Genomic DNA, 22,032 nt, shown 5'->3' with positions numbered 1-22,032 from the left:
AGACTTTGATTTAGCCACCCCACACCCTTACAAGGGGGTAGGGACCTTTTAATATATGTGCGTATCTATTTCCACTTAACAAGAAATATACTGGATCAAAACACAATTTTCTCAAAGGTAATGTAATCTTTACTCACCTACTAATCTATCAATTTTTTTCTCCAAACAATTCTACTTAAATGAATTAAGAGTCTGCATTTATAAGCTTAACAAGAAATATATTGGATCAAAACATAATTTTCTCAAAGGTAGTGTAATCTTTACACACCTGCTAATCTATTCATTTTCTTCTCCAAACAAATCTACTTAAATTAATTAAGAGTCTGCATTTATAAGCCTAAGATGTGAGAGACTAAACTAATCAAGTAAATCAAACCATGAAAAAATATGTACCTCCAAAAAATATACCTAATGTGTTTACCACATTTTCAACTCACTTGTCACAGCACAAGTCTAAGATATTAGAAGGAGGGGCAGTGATTGGCAAAGTCCCACAAGGGATGATAATAGCACCTAAAAATGTTCCTAATCATAAACAACATGATGGTATGTATAACAAGATATGCCAACATGTTTGCAGATGATGCAAAGATCATGACAAGAGTGAGAGACAAGGATGATTGTTGCTTTTTACAAAGATGAATGAGACGGTATACTTGGAGTGGAATAACAGAAAATACAGAATATTTTTGGAAGTGGGAAACAGCTCAATCAATCTATCATTTTCTCGAGTCTTGCAAAAACCCTTCCACAGTAGCTGGTAACAGTCCTAGGGTCCTTCAATAGATCTCTTTGGGAGGAGACTTTGGACAGTGTCTGCATTGTACTACGTAAGAACATAAGAATAAAGGAGACTGCAAGAGACCATGAGGCCTACACTACAGTGGGATTCTCTCTAGGTCACCTGGCCACCCCCTTATCAGGGGGAAAAGGGCTTTTTGGTATTTGTATGTTTGTTTGTTTGTCACCAGATGAATGTTGGAAAAGGTGGGAGAGCTCTTACCAGCTGTCAGTTCTGGTCTTTGTAGGTCAACACGGAGAGACCTTGGGCTCAGTACAAAGACTGAAAGCCAGCCCCTTGGGGTTGCACCTCCAAATGGAAGTGTGGAAGTTGACAAGACTTGAAAATGGACAGTAAGAACATAGAAACATAAGAATGAAGGAGACTGCAAGTGACCATAAGGCCTACACTAGGCATCTCCATGTATCATTTTGGTCATTCTTCTCTGTACGGATTCTAGTGAATTGATGTCCATTCTGTAGGACGGATACCAAAACTGAACCGCATAGTCAAGGATGGGTCTCACTATCGCTAGGTAGAGTTTAATAATTACCACTGTACTTCTATTCATTACCGTCCTAGCAATGAAACCTAATGCTCTGTTAGCTTTATTCCTGGCGCTAATGCACTTTAGGGACATGACACTTTCTGACTTCCTTCTCATAGGACCATCTCATGAAGGTGTCTGTCGTTGGTTCCAGAAACATTTCAACGGGAGGAGAAACTATTTCAAAGGTGAAAGAAGAGAAAGATCTGGGAGGGGTAACAAGGGATAACCCGTCTCCTGGAGAGAGAGAGAGAGAGAGAGAGAGAGAGAGAGAGAGAGAGAGAGAGAGAGAGAGAGAAAAAAAAAAAAAAATATAGAAAGAGAAAAAAAAAGAAAAAAAAAAAAAAAAAAAAAAAAAAAAAAAAAAAAAAAAAAAAAAAAAAAAAAAAAACATATCTGCAAGGTTGTGGATGAGACACAGATTACTGAAAAACATAAAGGTGACTTTTCACAGCAAGAATGAAGAGATGATAGAAAAAGAAGAAGAAGAAAAAGAAAAAAAATGTCTTACAGATTTAAGGGGACCGGCTGGTCAAGAATCGATGAAAATTGGGAAAAAATGAAAAACTGGGAAAAAATGTCTACATCTGCGTATGGCAATCGACAGTCTGTATGTGGAGTATTTAATCAAAATTCGCCTTATTTTCGTAGTTATGGCAAATAAACCCCCTCCTCCCCCCAACTCGACCCCATCTCGGCCCTATGATACGTATTGGTCACTACAATATATATATTATTGCAATAAATAACAATAATTTGTAATGATTGAGTGCTATTCCTAGTGACTTCTGGCAACCCTATCTCTGCACCAGAGGTTATATATAGACCCCAGAATGGGTAGATGCCTCAGAAAGCGATAAACAGTAGACAAAAATTGAGTGATACGCTCCACTGCAAGCCACCATCAATCCTTTTGTCATTTGACAAGCTGTTATACTATTTTTGAGATGCCATGTCCTCGCAAGCAAACCAAACACCTTCAGGAAGCTAGGAAAAGGCAAGAATTACAAAGTAAGCAAGCTATGACACCCTAATGTAATAACCTGCCTAAAATGCAGGTGGGGACCAGGAGCCAGAAGACAGAGGATTATATGACTGGACATCAACATATATGACTGAATATGAATAATTTTTTTTCTAAATATCATCAACATTCAAGCCTAAAAAGCTAAATAAGGAAATGCCATGATATCCCTTATTTATATTAGTATGTAGGGGTTCAAAGTTAGTGAAAACTTTGACGGCCCGTATCTCAAAACCTAAGTTTTATACCTTCAAACTTCTATTCCTTCATAACTTCTTAATCAATTTCAATGAAAATTCACACATAATATGTCTAAATCTGCCTGATTTATGAAATAGAATGTTTTTTTTTATATCTGAAAGGGTTAATTTTTGCCCCAAAAAATTTCCTTATTTGAAGGGGGACGGGGTGGGAAAAGATATAAAAATTAAAATTCCACAAACTAATTACTTTAACTAAAATTTCTCTCTATTAGTTTGAAGGTCTGGATAAGGTCCTTCCACCGTATTAATTTCATTCATGTAGAGCAATCATTATAGGAGGAGTAGTCATTTCAAAATTATCAATTTTTTTGAAAGGGAGATGGGGGGGGCAAAACATGAAAGGGTTGCAGATTAGTTTTTTTGGGTTAGGAAAGATGTATATGGTGTCCTTAACTCCTGGCATAAATTTCTGTGCAATAACCCAATTAATAAAGATTTTCATCTTTTGATCAGCCGGTCCCCTTAAACAAGATCAAGGAAATAAAAATGAGCAGTGACCGGATTGGTTTCCGGCCTCTCACATAAACCACATGAGGAGAGGCCAGAAGCACAAAACCTGCCATTATCATCATCATCATCATAAAAAAAAATGGTTGATCTTATTGCACTGCTGAGATAACTGAAGAGGGTGGACAAAAACTGACAAGACATGATCTCTTGGTTTAAGACATGTGGCTCTCACAAAAGTGAGACCAAACTAAAAGAAGTCTAAAGTATGTACATATGTGTTCACTCTTGGAGTAGCCTAGATGGCATAACTGGAAGCATTCATGTATTTGAAACTAGGTATAATAGTTGTAAAAATAAGAGACAGGACCCCATGAGCATAACTAACTTCCTGTATACTACAATGGGAATGGAATGGGTGGGAATGATTTTATGCCTTTTCCTTTTTGGCTACCTCCCTTGTAAGGGGGAAAAAGCCTTGGTATATGTATGTATATGTAAATACAATAAGGTAAAAACATAGCAAGATATTATCTACTTGATCACTGCACTGCTACATGTTATTTTTTTGTTCTTCTAGACGTTCCTAAGAACATTCTTTCTCTTCTTTGGAACATTCAAGACTCTAGCTTCTCTTCTTTGGTGCATTCTTCAGAACATGTTTCTTCTTCTTTGGGGTCTAAATCTTTCTCTTCTTTGGGGCACAATTCAAAGCCTATTTTCACTTCTTTGGAACTGTCATCATAGTCTATTATGTCCACTCTACCATCCCTCATCTTCATTATGGTGTTGACGCTCAGCAAGCCAATTGCCCTATAAATATAAAAAGGTATTTTTCAATGTTACAGCAACACAATTCGTTCCCAGCCTCTCTCCCACGAAAGGACAGAGTCCACTTGGCCAGACTGCGGTGCGGCCACCACCCAGCACTTCTAAGCTACCAGAAGAGGCTGGATGACTGCATTGTGAACAGCTGCCCAGGATGTAACACTTCACCCCATACCATACAACACATAATGGAAGACTGCATTATACACAATTATGCACGCAAACAACACAACAGACTCTATGAAGGATTTGTGGGAAAACCCAGTTTCGGCTGTAGCATTCCTTGGGGAGACGGCACTGCTCGGACAGACAGTCTAGGGAACGACAACAACATCAACAACAACTGTGCAAGGAGAAACTAGAAGAAAAGGAATCTGAATTAGATAAATGTCATATTGAATGCAAAGGTTGTATGACGGAGGAATGTACCCACAGTGATGCATGGAGCATTGACATGATAAATATGGAAGGAAAAGAAGAACAGACTGAATGCTTTTGAGATAAAATGTTTGAGAAATATGATAAGACATTACAAGAACTGCTGCATTGCTTCCAACCAACACAGAGGGTAGGAGATGTGGATGACCCATCATCCACAAGGAGCTACGGTAAAATGGAAGTAAGAGTGGTGGGTGGGAGTGGAATGGGGATGGAATGGGTGGGAGTGGGTGCGTGCCTCCAACTTTAGCCAAGGGAGAAGAAGCCCTTGGTATACACATGGATAGTTACAAGAAGAAACTGAGCAAGAAATATGGAGGAGAGACTGAGAACAGGGGTGCAAAGGGAACGGTCATATAGGAGCACATTGCTAAATTGGTTTACATATTTCTAAAGCATGAATAAGGGGGGGGGGTCGCCGATTTAATGAAGTGGCCTTGCTGTGGATGTGCCTCTGACCCAGGGCAGTGGACAAGGTGCAGGGATGACCCGTCATCCAAGAGGTGCTAAGATAAGAGGGAGGGTGGAGGGGAGTGGAGTGTATTTAGGGATGGAATGGGTGGGAATGATTTTATGCCTTTTTCTTTTTGGCTACCTCCCTTGTAAGGGGGAAAAACCCTTGGTATATGTATGTATGAATAAGGAAAATAACTAACAAAGAAAACATGGAAAGCAGAAGTGAATGGATTTATCTTGAGGCAAATACCAAGAAAGAGATGGATGGATGGATGGATGAAGTGAAGGGGGCTTTAGACATATTTTGAGGTTATTGATCAAGTACAAACTGCATCTATGGTGGAGGCAGAAAAGAACATACTCGTCACATGTCCCTCTACAACATGGGAGTCAACATATCATCATATTTTGTGATGAACCTGTATATACTTTGAGTACTTACCGCTTCTATTAGCAAACTATTCCATTTGTCCACTAACCTATCTTGGACAAATGTATTCATTCAAGCTACCCCCCCCCCCCAAAAGAAAAAAAAAAAAGAAAAAAAAGTGTCTTACCATCGTAGCATGGTAGGAAAGTATTGCATCACATAGTAGAAGATAAGCACAGGCTGTCTTGCTATCCAAACTTCGCAGAGCTGGTTCGCAATGGCTACTACAGATAATTCGGCACATCTTTCGGCACTCATGTTTTTTCCTTCACGCTCTTTGCCAAGTTTCTGCAAATCAATGAAGAGAGAATGAAGAGAGAATATTTAACATGGGATTAATGTTCTTTGGTTGAGGGGTCTTCTTCAGTGTAAGGTCTTGTAAAACATCCCTATGGGCCAGGGTCATGCAGCATTCTTTTATGTTTGGAGACATCTCCACTCAAGGAAAAATGTCGATAACTTCTTAATTTTTCCTGTCCCTCCTTAAATCTCTCCTGTACTACCTGTACGACTCCATCTTGTTCACAGAAATAAATATGTTTGTCTTCTGCAATTAAATACTAAATACGAGCACGCCCTCTTAGCCCATGACGAGCTACAGAGACGGGACACCACAAGCATAGCTCCCCTTCCCACAAGATACAACTAGGTAAATACATACATACATACATACATATACCAAGGCTTTTTCTCCCTTACAAGGGAGGTAGCCAAAAATAAAAAGGCATAAAATCATTCCCACCCATTCCATCCCTGAATACTCCACTCCCCTCCACCCTCCCTCTTATCTTAGCACCTCCAGGATGACTAGGTAAATACCTCCCTTATAAGGAAGAAGAGGCCTCTTGGTATATATAGATAGATATAAATACATTACATAAGTGTGTGTTTCTACTCAGCCATCCCCTTCATAATAGAGAATGGGCCTTTGGTATTTATAAGTTATTTTACATGCATATCTTGTAATTATATACATCTTCTCTTTTTCTGCATGTGATGACGGAGAAGGAGGTCAGCGATTAAATGAAGCAGCCTTGCTGTGGATGTGCTGTGTCTTGCCACATTGCTTCTGACCCAGGGCAGTGGGCAAGATGGGATGACCCATCATCCAGGAGGAGCCAAGAAAAGAGGGGGGTGGTGGTGAATGGGAGTGGAGTATGTAGGAATGAAATCCGTGGGAGTGGATTTATGCCTTTGGCTACCTCCCTTGAAAAGGGGAAGAAGCCATTGGTATATGTATATATATATATATATATATATATATACAGTATATATATATGTATGGAAATAAACTCTTCATACATAAACATAAGATACAAACCTCTCCTTTCACTTCCACAAAACACTCCTTGAGCAAATTTGAAGCCACAGGTCCTGGACATAGCATAGTGACTGCTATGTTATGACCAGCCTTCTCAAGACGTAAGGTTTCAAAGTATCCCTGTTGAAGGAGAGTAATAATATTAAAAATTTTCTTCTATATAAGCTACTGGAAGTAATATATTTACATATATTATTCTAGCTAATACCAGACACTCTTAATTAAACAAGGAAGGGTCACCGAGAAGGAGTTTGAATATGTTTGAGATGAAATGCCTGAGAAGTATGATAGGGGTTACTAGGCTAGATAGAGTAAGAAATGAGGAGGTGAAGAGATGAACACAAGGGTGGAAAGGGAGTTGGGAGATAGGGTTGATGAAAGATAATTGGGATGGTTTGGACACATGGAAAGAATGAGTGAAGAAAGATTAGTAAAACTGGTGTGGAAGGCAGAGGTGGAAGGAGTGAACATGAGGGGGTGTCCTAGGATGATATGGATGGATGGGGTAAAAGGGGCATTGAGAAAGAGAGGAATGTCTGTTGAGGAAGGATGGGAGAAGACAGAAGACAGGGGTGAATGGAGAAGGGTTGTGTATAGATGGTGCTGTGATGCATGGGGGGTGAGGGAGTATGTATGAGAAATAAACTGATGCAGCCTGAAGGGATTTCTCCCCGCCTTCTCCTTATCTGCATGAGGAGACGGAGAAAGGGGGGTTGCCAAATAAATGAAGGGGCCTTGCTGTGAATGTGCTGTGTCTTGCGACACTGCTTCTGACCCAGGGTGGTGGACAAGATGCAGGGATGACCTGTCATCCAGGAGGTGCCAAGATAAGAGGGAGGAAAGAGGGTAGAGGGGAGTGGAGTATGTAGGGGATGGAATGGGTAGGGGTAGTTTCTATGCCTTTTTCTTTTGGCTACCTCCCATGTAAGGGGGAAAAAAGCCTTTGGTATACGCATGTATTACAAATGATCCCGTGGGCTCAGGTCTTCTGCAAAGGAAATCCGGGGCAACAGATTGATATTACCAATGGTCAAAACATAGTTGGATCAACACCTTACCAACAATATTCACAGGTGTTAGGAGACAAAATAATTTCCTAAACCTCTACTCCCATAGACCCATACTATATGCAGAGAAATAATTAACACAAAGTAATACACTTGTATGAAGTACTTTCGACAACTAATATGACACCTAAATCAATTTCAACACCTCTAAATAGCTAAAATCATTACAAACAAACCCTATTCAACTCTAATCCAGTTAAGAAAAAATGTGAAAGTCAAACCCAATATGTTGGGGGTTAGGTTACTTGTTCTTCCCATTAAATCTAGGTAATCTAGTTTCCTCTTTGACTACAGTGATAAGATTCTGTGTTTACTGTCTTTACACTTGAGTCTTGGACGGGAGATAAAGTGAAGGACAAAATGCTATAACAATACACTTACATGCAAAGCATGCTTAGATGCTGTATATGAAGCTGACCCAGGAACAGCCATTTTGCCGACAGTACTTGAGGTTACCACTAAATGGCCTTCTCCTTTCAAGAGGAAGTATCTGGTGACAATACGGGAGAGAGCAACAAGGGAGAAGGTATTGAGCTCAAACAACTCCCGGTCTACGTCAATATTAATATGTTCCCATCGAGCTCGCTGTGACCTACCAGCATTGCTGACAAGAATGTCGAGCTGAAAAAGAGTCGAGATTATTTATTAGGTGTGCATGTAAAACATCTATGAAACAAAGCAGGTAGATATGTGTATTGGATATAACAACATAATTTTCTATTTTATCTTTCTATATTCCAAGTTTTTTTCCCCCCCTTACAAGGGAGGTAGCCAAGTCAAAAGGCAAGTAACCACTCCCACACATTTCATTCCCACCCACTCCACTCCAACACATTTTCCTCCCTCTCATCTTAGCTCCTTATGGATGACAGGTCATCAATGTATCTCAACAACTGCCCTAGATCAGAAACAATGTAGCAAGATACAGTACATCCACAGCAAGGCTGCTTTCTTTAACTGTCAAAGTCATAATAATAATAACATCTGTAGCTCCAGGTTTCACTGAGAACTCATGGCTCTAAAGTTGCTGTCAACAGTCCTTGGGCCCTCTCAGAGATCTTTCTAGAAAGAAAGCCTCAGCTTTTGTCTGTGTTGCATGAGGGGAACCTTCAACACCATAAATTCTCCTTATGTAAAAAGATGGATGAAATACGAACTGAAGCTTTCAGAGAATTTGAGCCCAGTCCAGAGACCAAATGTCAGCCTCTCAGGGTTGAATCACCAGATGGAAAAGGTGTTGAAGGTCTGTGGTGGGGAGATAATTCCCTCTGACATCCATCTTAGAGGACAACAATTTGCAGGTGGATGTCATTAGTTCCCAGCTGAATTTCAAGGAGTACAGAATGGGGAACTAGGTGTAGGGAAGAGAATAATAATAATTATTGCCTCAAATTTGTGTATATTAGGATAAGAGGGAGAGAAGAGGGTAGAAGGGAGTGGAGCATGTTGGGGATGGAGTGGGTAGTAGTGGTTTTTATGCCTTTGTTTTTTGGCTACCTCCCTTGTAAGGGGGATGAATCCTTGGTATATATATATATGCTTGCATTGCCTCAAAGTCACTGACTCAAAACCCACAGGGATGGGTAGAGGGTGTCCTTGGCTGGTTGCCTCCTTCATAAGGGGGAGGAAGCCTTTTGGTACATAAATAGAGAAACAGAGACCCGCAGCCCCACAGTACTGAGCAACAGTCTACAGAACCTTCCATACATCTCTCCGGGAACTTTTTTTTTGTTTTGTTTTTCCTTACTAAAATCTGTTTCGTATTTGTGTTGCTTTGCTCTACTTCTGTGCTAATGGCTAGCTAGAGGTTGTGAGTAGCTACCAGCTGTCAGCCCTCTTTAGATTAATAAAGGGAGTAAAAGTAGTGATTGTCAATGAAGACCTTCATCCTCTTCCAGCAGTCTAGAGCCAGAGGCCCTCAGGGTTGCAGAAAGTGAGGTTCCTTGCATTCTGAAGATGGGTTCAGGGGAGGTGATTCTTATGTTTGTCTAACAGGATCACAACTACAGTCTGTGCACTGCAAGGACTCCATTCCAAGTGTGGCACATATTGTGATTCATCACAAGCCATTCTGCCAAATCAACCTTAGTACAAGCCTCTTTTATTTCCCGTCTATGTGATATTTGATTTTTTCATATTCTATATATAAAAAATATAGTTTATAGTATTCTGTATATGGTAAAGAAAGCTGTAAAGTACAATTAATATCACTTTATAGGATTATAACAATGCTTTGAATAAATTCTATGACATGTGGTAGTGCTTTCCCCTCCCATGTTGCCACAATGAAGTGTCACAGGTGAAATGAATGGGCTGGGTGACAATGACGATCCAATAGTCGGTGGTCAAATTGGCAACGTTGCACCCATGGGAATTGCCACTTCTGCCCCACCCTGAACAGACTCCTTGAAGTGCGTAGACTTTTGCAACTCGGCATTACTGATCTCAGGGGGAAGATGACAGACAACCATACATGCAGGGAAAGAGAATGAAAGAGAAAGAGCAGATACATGAAGGCAGAAGGGGAAGAGGAGGGAAGGAGGGAAAGAGGATTAGGTTAGACTTAGGAGGAAAATGTGGGTGAAGAGGAGGAAAAGGAGGAGGAGGAGCAGCAGGAATAGGGACAGTGAGTGTGGGAATGGGATTTCTGCGAGACATAGTGCTGAGTCTCAAGAGAAGACGCAACTATACTTTACCTTGCCAAAATGTTGAATAACTGCATCAAAACAGGTCTCGTGCTTGTCGTAACACAGTATGTCCATGGGCAATACTAAAATATCTTCCTCCTTGCTTCCACCCTCTGAAAGTACAGGATATGATGTATACAGTTTTCCATATAGATGCATAAATACATGGAACAGTTTAAAAGATGATATAGCCCAAGCACAAACAATACACGAGTTCAAATCTAAATATAACTGGAAATAGAAAATACAGGTTAAGTTGGAACTGTACATGACTTTCTACAATTAGATAAATACATACATATACCAAAGACTTTTTCCCCCTTGCAAGGGAGATAGTCAAAGTCAAAAGGCACAACTCCACTTCCACCCCTTCACTCCCACCCACTCCACTACCATTCTCTACCCCTCCCTCCCTCACTCTTTTCTTGGCTCCTGGATGACAGGTCATCCCTGCATCTTGCCCACTGCTGTGGGTCAAAATCAATGCAGCAAGACACAGCACATTCACAGCAAGGCCTCTTTATTTAATCAGCAACCCCCCCTCTCTGTCCCCTCATGCAGAAAAAGAGAGGACTTTTATAATAATATAAGTCAATTATATAATAATGATAACATCTAAATACTACTACTGTATTGTATAGCAGACGTTACAAGGTTGGATAGAGTGAGAAACAAGGAGGTAAGAAGGAGAGATGGGATGTAAAAGGAGATGGCAGATAGGGCTGATGAAAGAGTATTGGGATGGTTTGGACACATGGAAAGAACAAGTGAAGAAATATTAGTAAAAGAAGTGTGGAGGGCAGAAGTGGAGGGAGTTAACTTGAGGGGGTGACCTAGGATAAGATGGATAGATGGATGGGGTGAAGGGGGCCTCAAGAATGAGGGGAATGTCTGTTGAGCAAAGAAGGGAGAAGGCTGGAGATAGGGATGAGTGGAAAAAGGCTGTGTATAGATGACACTGTGATGCAAGGAAGGGAAGGGGTGGGGGTTAGAGAGTGGTTGTGTGTGAATGATATTTTGATGCAGCCTGAAGGGATTTCTCCCCGTCTCTTTTTATGCATGAGGGGGACGGAGGGGGGGTCGCTGATTAAGTGAAGCAGCCATGGCCATGCTGTGGACAGTGCCCTCACATGGGGGTCAGGGATCAGGGGTTGGCACATTTAGGGCTGCCCACAAGGCTGAAAAAAAAAAAAATAATAAATAAATAAATAAATAATAATAAAAAAAAAAATTACTGTAATCAACGAATTTTGCATTAGAATTAACAAAATATGAAAAATTTTCCTTTATCCTTTCTGGAGTAGGGGAATTAAATACAATTTTTAAAACCTATTTAATTATTTAGCAAGCCAATAGCTAAAATTGGCAGGAGGGGTGTTGGAGGTGGGAAGTGGTGATGGGGGGGGGGGGGTATCACTGAGAACTTTGCCCCAAGGTGGCATTACAAAGAACTTTGCCCCAAGGTGGCATTACAAAGAACTTTGACCTGAAATAGCACTTAGGCATATATGGGCTCTGGCTGTGGTTGTGCTGCGTCCTGCTACATTGCCTCTGACCCAGGACAGTGGGTGAGATGCAGGGATGACCTGTCATCCATGAGGAGCTAAGATGAGGAAGGGGGGGGAAGGGGCAGTGGATGGGAGTGAAATGGGTGAGTGGGTATAAGCCTTTTGGCTTGGCTACCTCCCTGGTAAGGGGGAAAAAGCCCTTGGTATATAGATAGACTACTGTATTGTTATTACATAAGGAACTCCCTTTTTCATCAACAATGTTAATTGTAAATAAAAATAATGCCTTACCTATACATCTGTTTTTCACCCTCTCCAAATTCTCTACAGATCGTGCAGAAAGGGCAACACGGGCCCCATATTTTGCCAACGTAACTGCAATTTCTTCACCAATTCCACTTGATGCACCAGTGACCCAAACAACTTTCCCCTTGAGAATTTCTGGTAAATAACAGATAAAAAACATTCACTTTCAAATCTGTATTTACTATAAATACTTAAGAGCATGTATGAAAAAATTACACAAATATCACAGGTATAAATTCATAACTAGTGATCAAGTCAATCCATCTTAGTACTGTATTCTTATACACTGTATTTCATTTATGAGACTTGTAGAAGAACACAAAGATGCCATTTTATGGAAATTTTCCACAAATTTGTGTGAGAAATTAGCTTACATGGGATATTTTGTGAGTAAATTATATGTTGCAATGAACTTATTTGTGTATATAATAATTCCATCTTTTTGTGAGAAAAAACTGTGGAAATCCAGATTTCCTTATGGGAATTTTGTGGAAAAAATCTCTCATTTGTGGGAACTGGCATAGATCACAGTGGCAACACTGACAGAACATTCCAATGCCCAGAGAGGTCTCATTGCCTAAGAACTCTTGACTAAGTATTAACTAAATATGGGCAGTTGTAATACTGAGTGCAGTTTATAATTCTGTAGTTACTTTTAACCAAGAGTGGATACAGTGTACAAAAAATCAGTCCTCTAATATGATAAGAACATTAATAATTTTTCCGCTTGGCAACAGTAGTTGTAACAACATTTATAATTACAAACCAAAGAATCTCCCTTCTTAACCACTTCAGTGCGAGTCAAATTTTCGCATGCAGCATTGGCTGCCATATGAATGATGTATCACACTATTTGCATTATAAAATATAAAGTCACTGCTGTATTACTAGTTCTCTTTGACTCAGAGTAATAATAAATACAGAAAACATGACCAAACCAGTCCACAGAATCCAGGGGTAACTCATGTACAACCACAAAAATATATATATAATGAAGACACTGATGCCGGCATCATTGTACCAAAGTGGTTAAGGTGGGGTGGGCAGGTCAGCATACATACCCACTACAAACACTAAACCACACACACACACACAACACCCATGTAGTAACAACATATCAAGTAATAAACGTACAGAAATCATAACACAAATATAACACATTTCAAACCGAGACAATCAGTATCTTTCATGTGCCATGCACAAACGGTGACATTGCTGCTGTGTTTACGACATTGAAAGAAGAGGAAAAAACCATCAGGGATGGTCTCCTTCCTTGGGATGAAAGAGTGGCAAAAGGATGAAGTGTTTGGATGACATCCATCCATAACCACCATCCATATCATTCTCTATCTTCATTTGTTACCAACACAAAGACAAGTCACTATGCCCTCATGACAGGATCCTGCAAGAGGCAGTCCTGTAAGATGGACATCAGAGAGAAACATCTCCCCATTGTCCATCTTCAAATCCCATCAATATCCCCATCTCTATCTAGAGGTGCTGCCCTGTGAGGCTGGCATTTGATATCTTGAATGGACCCAAGACCTCTATCCATCAGCTTTGACCAGCTTTCCTCCATTGTTCAAAACAAGAAAAATGATCTCCTTCCCTCTTTTTTCCTTCTCTTGGCAAGTGACGAAGAAACTAAGCCGCGTTCATCCAGCATAGACAACAGCCCAATGGTTCTTCCTGGAGAAATCTATGAGAGAGCCTGTTGCTGACCACTGCAGGGGTGCAGGTTCCAGTCAGTGAAATTCTTGAGATCGATCACTATCATTACTGTTGCCAACTGATGAAAAAAGTTGGGGTACACCGACTGTCAGATGGTGTTGTGGAGGTGCTGTGGTTAGCTACCTCACCCCTGACTTACTAACATCAATGAAAATCCATGTGAACAAGTTGCATAAAGACGGCAGAGGAAACACGGACTGGAAGTGAATAAACGCTTCACTTCCAGTCCGTGTTTCCTCTGCCGTCTTTATGCAACATCATCATTCCTTGTACAGTCGAGTCTTTCCTTCCAGGGAGATGTACACGAGGGTACAAGGACCATTGCTGGCTACTTAGGAAATGCTCGTTTCCCATCAGTGAATTACAAGGTAATAATGGGTTTTTAATGATGTGGAGCAGAAAAAAAAGGGACCTGGGTACCAATATCTAACTCAGCTCTGCAAGACACATGGGGGTACAATATGGATTTCAAAGACCTTATTCTCACATGATTACACAGCTATGTACTGCATACAGTAATATTAAATAACCTATCAATAAATCCCAGTAAGAGAATTTAAAGTCTCATTAATTATTCACCATCTGTTCAGTCAAACAGATCTCTTCCAAACTACTAACCTGGTGATTTTCCAAAAGTCTTCATGAAGAGTAAAGTCAAATCACAATCCAGTGGGTAAACAAAATACCTGTAAATGGGAAAATCAATATCATACAGAGCAATCCATTAGCTATCTAGGATCTTTCCCGCAAAGACCTACAACCTCAAGGTATTTGGCCATGGCCACTGAGATGACTCACAGGTCTTTTAATGAAAGAAAGAGAGAGAGAAAGAAGAAAAGAAAAGAAAGAAAAAAAAAAAAAAAAAAAAAAAAAAAAAATTAGTCCTCAAATGCTGGGTAGTGTAGGATAATGTCCTAAGTCTTCTATGTGGTAACTACAACAGGGGCATATGATATCTTGCTAGGTTCTTTTTTTTCTTGTGCGTTTATCTATGGGGTTACATTATTTAGTATTGAGCCAATTTGTATTACAAACAGAGTTTATTTAATGATTTGATTATGTGTTCCAGGAAAGCACTGTGAAGTGCAAAGAGAGGAAGAAATAAACTGCTATGGAAACTTGAGCATTTTAGAAACCTCTGGGGGGGGAAACTACTTGGAATGGAAGAGGAATTCTCTTTAAGACTCATCTTGTAAGGATGAGATGTCAGGATAGAAAAAAGTGATGAGCAGGGTTCTACAATGGTCAGTGCTGGCACCTATACTATTTCTTATCAAAACAATTAGTTACACTAACATGTTAGCAGATAATGCAAAGATCATGGGGAGAATGATTAAGATTGCTAATTGTTGTGAAAAATCTAGAAATACAATATCATGAGATGGGGGATAATGATGACAATGACTTCCCATTCATAACTTCAAATATCCATCTCATAGCTAAAGTAAAAAAAGACATCCTATTCGTAAAGTCAATATTCTTTCAGTTTTCCAAACACTATGGGTAAATTACATGACATACAAGATTCCTAATCTATTCTAAATTACAGTATGACATCACTGCTGTGTTCACAACACTGAAAGAAGTGGAAAAAACTGACAGGGATGGTCTCCTTCTTTGGGGTGGGAGAGTGGCAAGAGGATACAGAACTTGAATGATATCAACAAAACATAGCTCTCCATACAGATTTATTAACTTTTGGAAGAATTTAAAGGTCATAGTGTAAGGTGGAAAAAGCCTTTGGTATATGTATGTATATATGTATGTATATATATATATATATATATATATATATATATATATATAGAGAGAGAGAGAGAGAGAGATAGAGAGAAAGAAAGAGAGAGAGATATGAAGCATTTTGCACAGATATAATTTAATCAATCTGTTTAGTGACACCTCTTCATTAATACTATTTAATATTTGTAGTTATGTGAGCACACACACATTAAATATATACAACCATGATTAAATATACAATTGGAATTAAAAAGAGTTAGGCATGTTATATTGATCAATCTGTTGACCCACACCTCTCTTGCAGGAGACCCATGGCCTCACAGTAACCGGCAACAGTCTGTGGACTGGCCCGAAGTCACACAAGGAGAAATATTGTGTTCTTCTCTGGATATGGCTAGGGTGGTGCAGTGAAAGACGAGCTTACACCATGAAATAATCAATATTTGCTTACCTGAGGAAGGCTAAGATGGCTCCCATGATGATAAAATTGATGATAGGCAACGAGAGTAACCAAATAATACTAAGACCCACGACCACTCCTCCAATTACTAACTGTTCCATGTTGTTGCCCATGACGTTCACAGAGAGTTAGGGTCCTGTCAACCAAAAAACAATTTCTTTTTATATAACACTTTATGCTTGAGAGATAAAATCTTAATCTATATACCAAATGCTTCTTCCCCCTTACACGGGAGATAGCCAGCCAAAGCAAGCACCCATTATCCACCCATCAATCATTTCCCTTTTATCTCAGCTGATGGATGGGGTATAAGGGGTTTTGAGTAAAAAGGAATGTCTGTTGGGGAGGGAAAGGAGAGGGCAAGAGGAATGTCTGTTGAGGAGGGAAAGGAGACGGTAAGAGAAATGTCTGTTGAGCAGGGAAAGGAGATGGTAAGAGAAATGTCTGTTGAGCTGGGAAAAGAGAGGGCAAGAGGAATGTCTGTTGAGCAGGGAAAGGAGAGGACAAGAGGAATGTCTGTTGAGCTGGGAAAGGAGAGGGCAAAAGGAATGTCTGTTGAGCAGGGAAAGGAGAGGGCAAGAGGAATGTCTGTTGAGCAGGGAAAGGAGAGGGCAAGAGGAATGTCTGTTGAGCAGGGAAAGGAGAGGGCAAGAGGAATGTCTATTGAGCAGGGAAAGGAGAGGGCAAGAGGAATGTCTGTTGGGCAGGGAAAGGAGAGGGCAAGAGGAATGTCTGTTGAGCAGGGAGAGGGCAAGAGGAATGTCTGTTGGGCAGGGAAAGGAGATGGCAAGAGATAGGCATGAATGGAAAATAAACCGACACATCCCATAGGGATTTCTGCTCATTTTCTCTATTTCCACACAATAGGATAAGGAGTCAGGGTCGTCATGTAAATGAAGTGGTTGGCCCTACTGTGGATGTGCTGTGTCTTGCTGCATTGCTTCTGACTGAGACAGTGGGCAGAAGACAGGGATGGCATTTCATCCACAAGGAGTTAGGATCTATCTATATACCAAGAGTTTTTTTTTCACCTCATAAGGGGGGTAGCCAAGTCAGAGGCACATACCTATTCCCACCCATTTCACTCCCCCTCCACCTCTCCCATCTCAGCTCCTCATGGATGATGGGTCATCCCTACATCTGTCAACTAACCTGGGTCAAACACAATGCAGCAAGACATAGTACATCCACAGCAAGACCACTTCACTTAATCAGCAACCCCCCCCCCCCCCCACACACACACCTCTCTGTCCCCTTATACAGAAACAAAGATGGGGAGAAATCCTTTTGGGCTGCGCAAAATATCATTTACACATAAGCACCCCCTGTCCCCCAACCCTCCCTTCCTTGCATAACAATGTCATTCATACACAGTCATTCTCCACCCATCCCTATCACCTGCCTGAGACCTAGAGAAAGAGAGAGGTGGAGAGAAAGAGAGTTAAAGAGAGAGGGAAGAGAGAGAAAGAAAATAATCATCACCATCATTAACATTCACCACTCCTATCTCAATGAAGGGTCCCATATCACACTGCCTGGGTCACGAGCAATGCAGTGAGGCAGAAATCTTCTATAGCAAGGCCCAACAGTAGAAGCTGTTGGCGACCCTCCATTTCCTCATCCACTCAAAACTAAATTTGAATCAGAATAGATCTCTTCATCTATTCACAATCTCCTTCTGTTCTTTATATCATTTAGGCTTTTTTTTTTCCCCCAAGGCGACGATTTCCCCTCCCAAAGCAATAGATGTTCTCTGCCAATCAGTTCACTCCTTTCAATGACCTGAACACTGCAATCATATCGCTTTTTTTTCAACGTTGGCACACCTAATATGTTTAACCTTGCCTTATATGGTTTGTTTGCTAAGTTGGGGACCAATCTGATTGCTGCTCTTTTCATTTTCTCAATTTTCTTATTTATATCTAATCATTTTGTGTGAGGGCTACACCACTCCTTCATATTCTAATCTGAGAAGGATTAGGTTCTCAATAATTTTTCTTTTTAGTCTCTCCATTCATGTAGAATAAAGCGTCTTATGTTTGTCAACATTCTGTTGTCTTGCCTATAATCTTGTTGATGTTACTTGTCAGGTGACAAGTTATCCATGACCAAAACTCCTAGGTCCTTCTCCTCTTTCACTCCTGTAATCATTTCACTTCCCACTGAATAAATCATTGATGGCCTCTGTACTTTTGCTCATTTTTAACAAGTTTCAATTTTTGAGATTGAAGTCCATTTTCCATACTTAGCTCTAGTCACATGTTCTACCTAGAGCTTTTTGTAACAATTTGCAGTCTTCATCTTCTATTCTCATAATCTTTGCATTAGTGTAGCTAGTAATACCTTCCATCATGTCACTTACATAAATCAAAAATATTATTGGTGCCAGTAATGACCCTTGTGGGATTCCAGTCATTATTTCCCTCCTTCCTGACACATTTACTACTGTTCTCAAAAAAACTATAGTCTATTTCAGGACTTTTTCTTTTCTAATCCTTCATTATGCTCCAGGGCCTGACAACAGACACCCACACAGAGTGGTCATGCAAGAAGTATGTAGGAGTCATCTCCCTCCTATTCATCTTCAAACACCGTCTACTTCCTCACTTCCATTTGAAGGTGTAGCCCCAAGAGTCTTTGGTCTAACCCTCAGACCTCTCGTTATCAACTTCATCTATACTTCCTCCACTTCTTGAACACAAGAAGAGCTGACAACCAGCATTCACTTTTCTCCATCTACTACACTCAGCCTGTATCAAGGAAACCCCAGATTATTACAATGCATACATCAGTTCAAGGTGTCTTCCCAGAGAGATCTATGGGAAGGCCCAAGGACCACTGTTAGCTACTGACCAGGATAAACAAAATTATCAATAAATTTCTGGTCTTATATTTCTATAGTAGGGGAATAAAAGCCTCAAAGTATCCAACTGCAGCCACCAAGCTGGCCTATACATCACTCACAGAATAGACTCTAAATTGAAAAATTATTAACAAGTTCTGTCTCTCCTGTATGGCATAACTGTATCTGGGCATATGGCATCTATTACTAGACTGAAACCAATGACAGGTGGTGATCCCATCTTCAAAACTTGTCAACACCCTGACCTCCATCTGGAGGTGCAACCCTAACGAAGATGACTCTCATTCTCTGGATTGGTCCCAAGATCTCATATCAACTCCAACTGTATCTCCTCCACTTTTTCACATAAATTAGGGCGGACAGCCAGGATGCTGCTCCCTACATATGTATTGTCTTCTTTAGTGTAGTCATGCTATTGCCAAGGGTGAAGGGTGAGCTTGCTTACCAATCAGGTGAGGGTGAGGGGAGCTATGACTAAGGCACCTTCTCTAGCTTCCTCACCATGAGGGGTGAACAGAGTGGATCCTAAACAGGGCTGCTCAGTCATGCAAGCTGATGGTGAGCTGTGCTGCCCTCCCCACCTCAATCCAAATAAAGAGTACCCACCCTGTACTGCACACCACGTGGACTGTGACTAGGTGCTTCTTGAGATCACCATCTCTTGCCTTCCTGACTGTTACACACTTTCACCAGAGAACTGAGTTAGTAATGGGAAGAATGAAGTGGTTAGATATATGGAGGGAAGTTCTGACAATGACTGATTTATAGTGTTGGTCTCAGTTGATACCTCACACTTAGCAGCGACTTCCTCCATGGGAAGTGATCCCCAAGGGCACCACAAAGAGGTACAGAGGCAGTAGTTGGTCTTCCTCCTGGAAAGAAAGTCTGAAGGAAGTCCTAGCTCTTCCCTGAAGGAACCACTTACCAGTTACTCAGCTCTCCTGATTTGAAAAAAGTGGAGACAACTGATGCCCATACCACTGAGTGGAAACCTACAACCCTAAGAGGGGGTTTACATGGTCTAACGGTTCGACAGACACGTGTTTAAAGTGATGTGTGAACGGGTTATTTGGTTGTTGAACACATTGGTTAAACCCCAAATACCCTGTTCACACTTCACTTTAAACATGTGCCTGTCGAACCGTTAGACAGTGTAAACTCCCTCTAAAACTTTTGGCAATACTCCTTGGGTCTATCCATGGATCTCTCTTGAAAGATGAAAAAATAAATGAAGAAGAAAAAGACGATGAAGAAAAGGCGAAGAAAACAAAAGCTGTTTTGCGTTGTATTAGTGCAGAACTATTTCTTTGTCATCAGCTTATAGAAGCTGGAGGGGAACAGTCAGCAGCTGCCATTCTCCTAAAATGGAAGAAATATAGCCACTGCTGAGAATCAGAGTGTGATGCAGGACTCAAACCCATAACCAGGTGGACCCGAGATCCACATGCTTTCAGTTATGCCACAAGTGACTAGAGCACATAGTAGACCTAAGAGGTCACTTAAAAACACAACTCATAAGCTTATCAGTAATTATACATTATCAAAAGGTAATTATGCCAGACAGCACTTTGCTGGAATAACGGAAAAACAAGAGGGCATGAAAAGAAACTCAAAAAGGATAATTATAGAAGAGATCTGAAAAAGAATAGCTTCTTACACAGAGTGGTGGATACCTGGAATAAATTAGATAAGCCATAAAGCAACAGTGTGTGCAAACACTATTCAAGATTTTAAGAAAAAACTTGATGGTTAAAGATACAAAGATGGGTCACCACTAGCATAGCTCCCTTCCTGTATAATACAACTATATAGATAAACACAACTAGGTAAATATAGCCCTATTTGCTCCGACTGTCATGGGACATAACAAGTACTGTAGTAAACTAAGTATCATCATCATGGATCTACTTCATACATGAAGTGAAACTGAAAGCATGGCATAACAGCATAACACAGTAATTAATTTTATTTTCTCCTCAAAGTGCATTTCTTGTCCTCATGTGGAGACACTGTTACGTACTATAATTTCACCTGAACATACAAATAACGGCCTTGTAAAAATTTGGAACGAACTGTGAAGTCTTACACTGTAACACTGCCACATCACCGTGTGATTACAGAATTTATTATGCACACAATAAATCAAAACGTAAATGGGTGACAGCGCGTAAGAATATTATTTATGAATCCTTGCATTTCATAGGTAAATCTTACTGGTACGTAACACAAGCATTATCAGCTGAATTCACCGAAAAAATAACGGAACAAAAATTACACTGTGACTGTGTGACACCTTCATACAATTATTGTCCACACAATAATGAATTGTGACGTGGTAAAGGGCTTAATAAATGTACTTAAAACTTCAATATGAAGCGATGGGGCATAAAAAAATACATTAATCTCTTGTCGGTCCTTCCAGAGCCAAGGCAATGTCATACCACACCGACGGCCATCAGCTACATGTTTACATTCCAATTGACATTACAAATAAATATAATAATTTTCATGACAAAGTAGGAAATATAGGACATCTTTAAAAATCAAACTTACAGACTTAAATAATTTGAAACATAAATAATATTCGCCATGACAAAAAAAAAAAAAAAAAAAACCCTGGGTGGTAGTAAATGAATGTTTTTACACAAATGTTACAATTATTTGTGATCTGATGTAAAACAGTTCAGTGCAAATTCTATTTTATATTCGGTTTAACTGTAAAATCTAAAAAACAACCTTTAGTATCATTACTTGAACTTGCTTCTTTTCCTTGACCTGCCTCCCGTCGCTATTCTCTTATCAGTTTCACTTAGTCACTGTGATATATATCAGGCCAAATTACTTTTCCAAAATATCATGAAAACGAAAAGAATTGTTTTCAGTGTATAAAATTTAATGTGTCAACATTACATACAGGAATATAACAGTAATGTCTATTATATTGCAGACTAGGTCAGTTTATGGAAACAGTGTAATAAGATGAATAAAAATTCTAATTTCAAATCTGATGTACATATATGTTTGCCTAAACGATATTATTGAAGGACAACATTTGGTAACATTTTAAATAACAATCATTCTAAATAGTGTTAATACTAATTCCCTCAGAAATAAAAGCTAGATCATCTTTAAATA

At 40.0% G+C, this 22,032-nt stretch overlaps 1 protein-coding gene across 3 annotated transcripts; it reads right to left on the bottom strand.

Annotated features, from left to right (window-relative positions):
* Positions 1–1,708: 1,708 nt before the first annotated feature.
* LOC143036529 (dehydrogenase/reductase SDR family member 7) lies at positions 1,709–21,978 on the bottom strand. 3 transcript variants are annotated; one of them, XM_076203997.1, is made up of 9 exons: positions 21,649–21,978; positions 16,026–16,170; positions 14,453–14,520; positions 12,089–12,238; positions 10,299–10,402; positions 7,984–8,223; positions 6,536–6,655; positions 5,342–5,502; positions 1,709–3,875 (listed from the first exon to the last, which is right to left on the bottom strand). In XM_076203997.1, exons 2-9 carry the CDS (start codon positions 16,145–16,147, stop codon positions 3,680–3,682), a joined length of 1,161 nt encoding a protein of 386 aa, XP_076060112.1. In that variant the 5' UTR covers positions 16,148–16,170; positions 21,649–21,978; the 3' UTR covers positions 1,709–3,679. The 3 variants fall into 3 exon arrangements, with proteins under 3 accessions (XP_076060112.1, XP_076060113.1, XP_076060114.1); XM_076203998.1 differs by having other exon boundaries at positions 21,634–21,725; XM_076203999.1 differs by lacking the exon at positions 21,649–21,978 and adding an exon at positions 21,295–21,314.
* Between the last annotated feature and the right edge of the window lie 54 nt (positions 21,979–22,032).

The sequence above is a fragment of the Oratosquilla oratoria genome, chromosome 20, assembly GCF_046742065.1.
Source record: "Oratosquilla oratoria isolate Oo_2021 chromosome 20, ASM4674206v1, whole genome shotgun sequence".
NCBI classification, from domain to species: Eukaryota; Metazoa; Arthropoda; class Malacostraca; order Stomatopoda; family Squillidae; genus Oratosquilla; species Oratosquilla oratoria.
The sequence above is the reverse complement of the archived record's forward strand: the minus strand, read 5'-3'. Positions and strand labels throughout refer to the sequence as shown.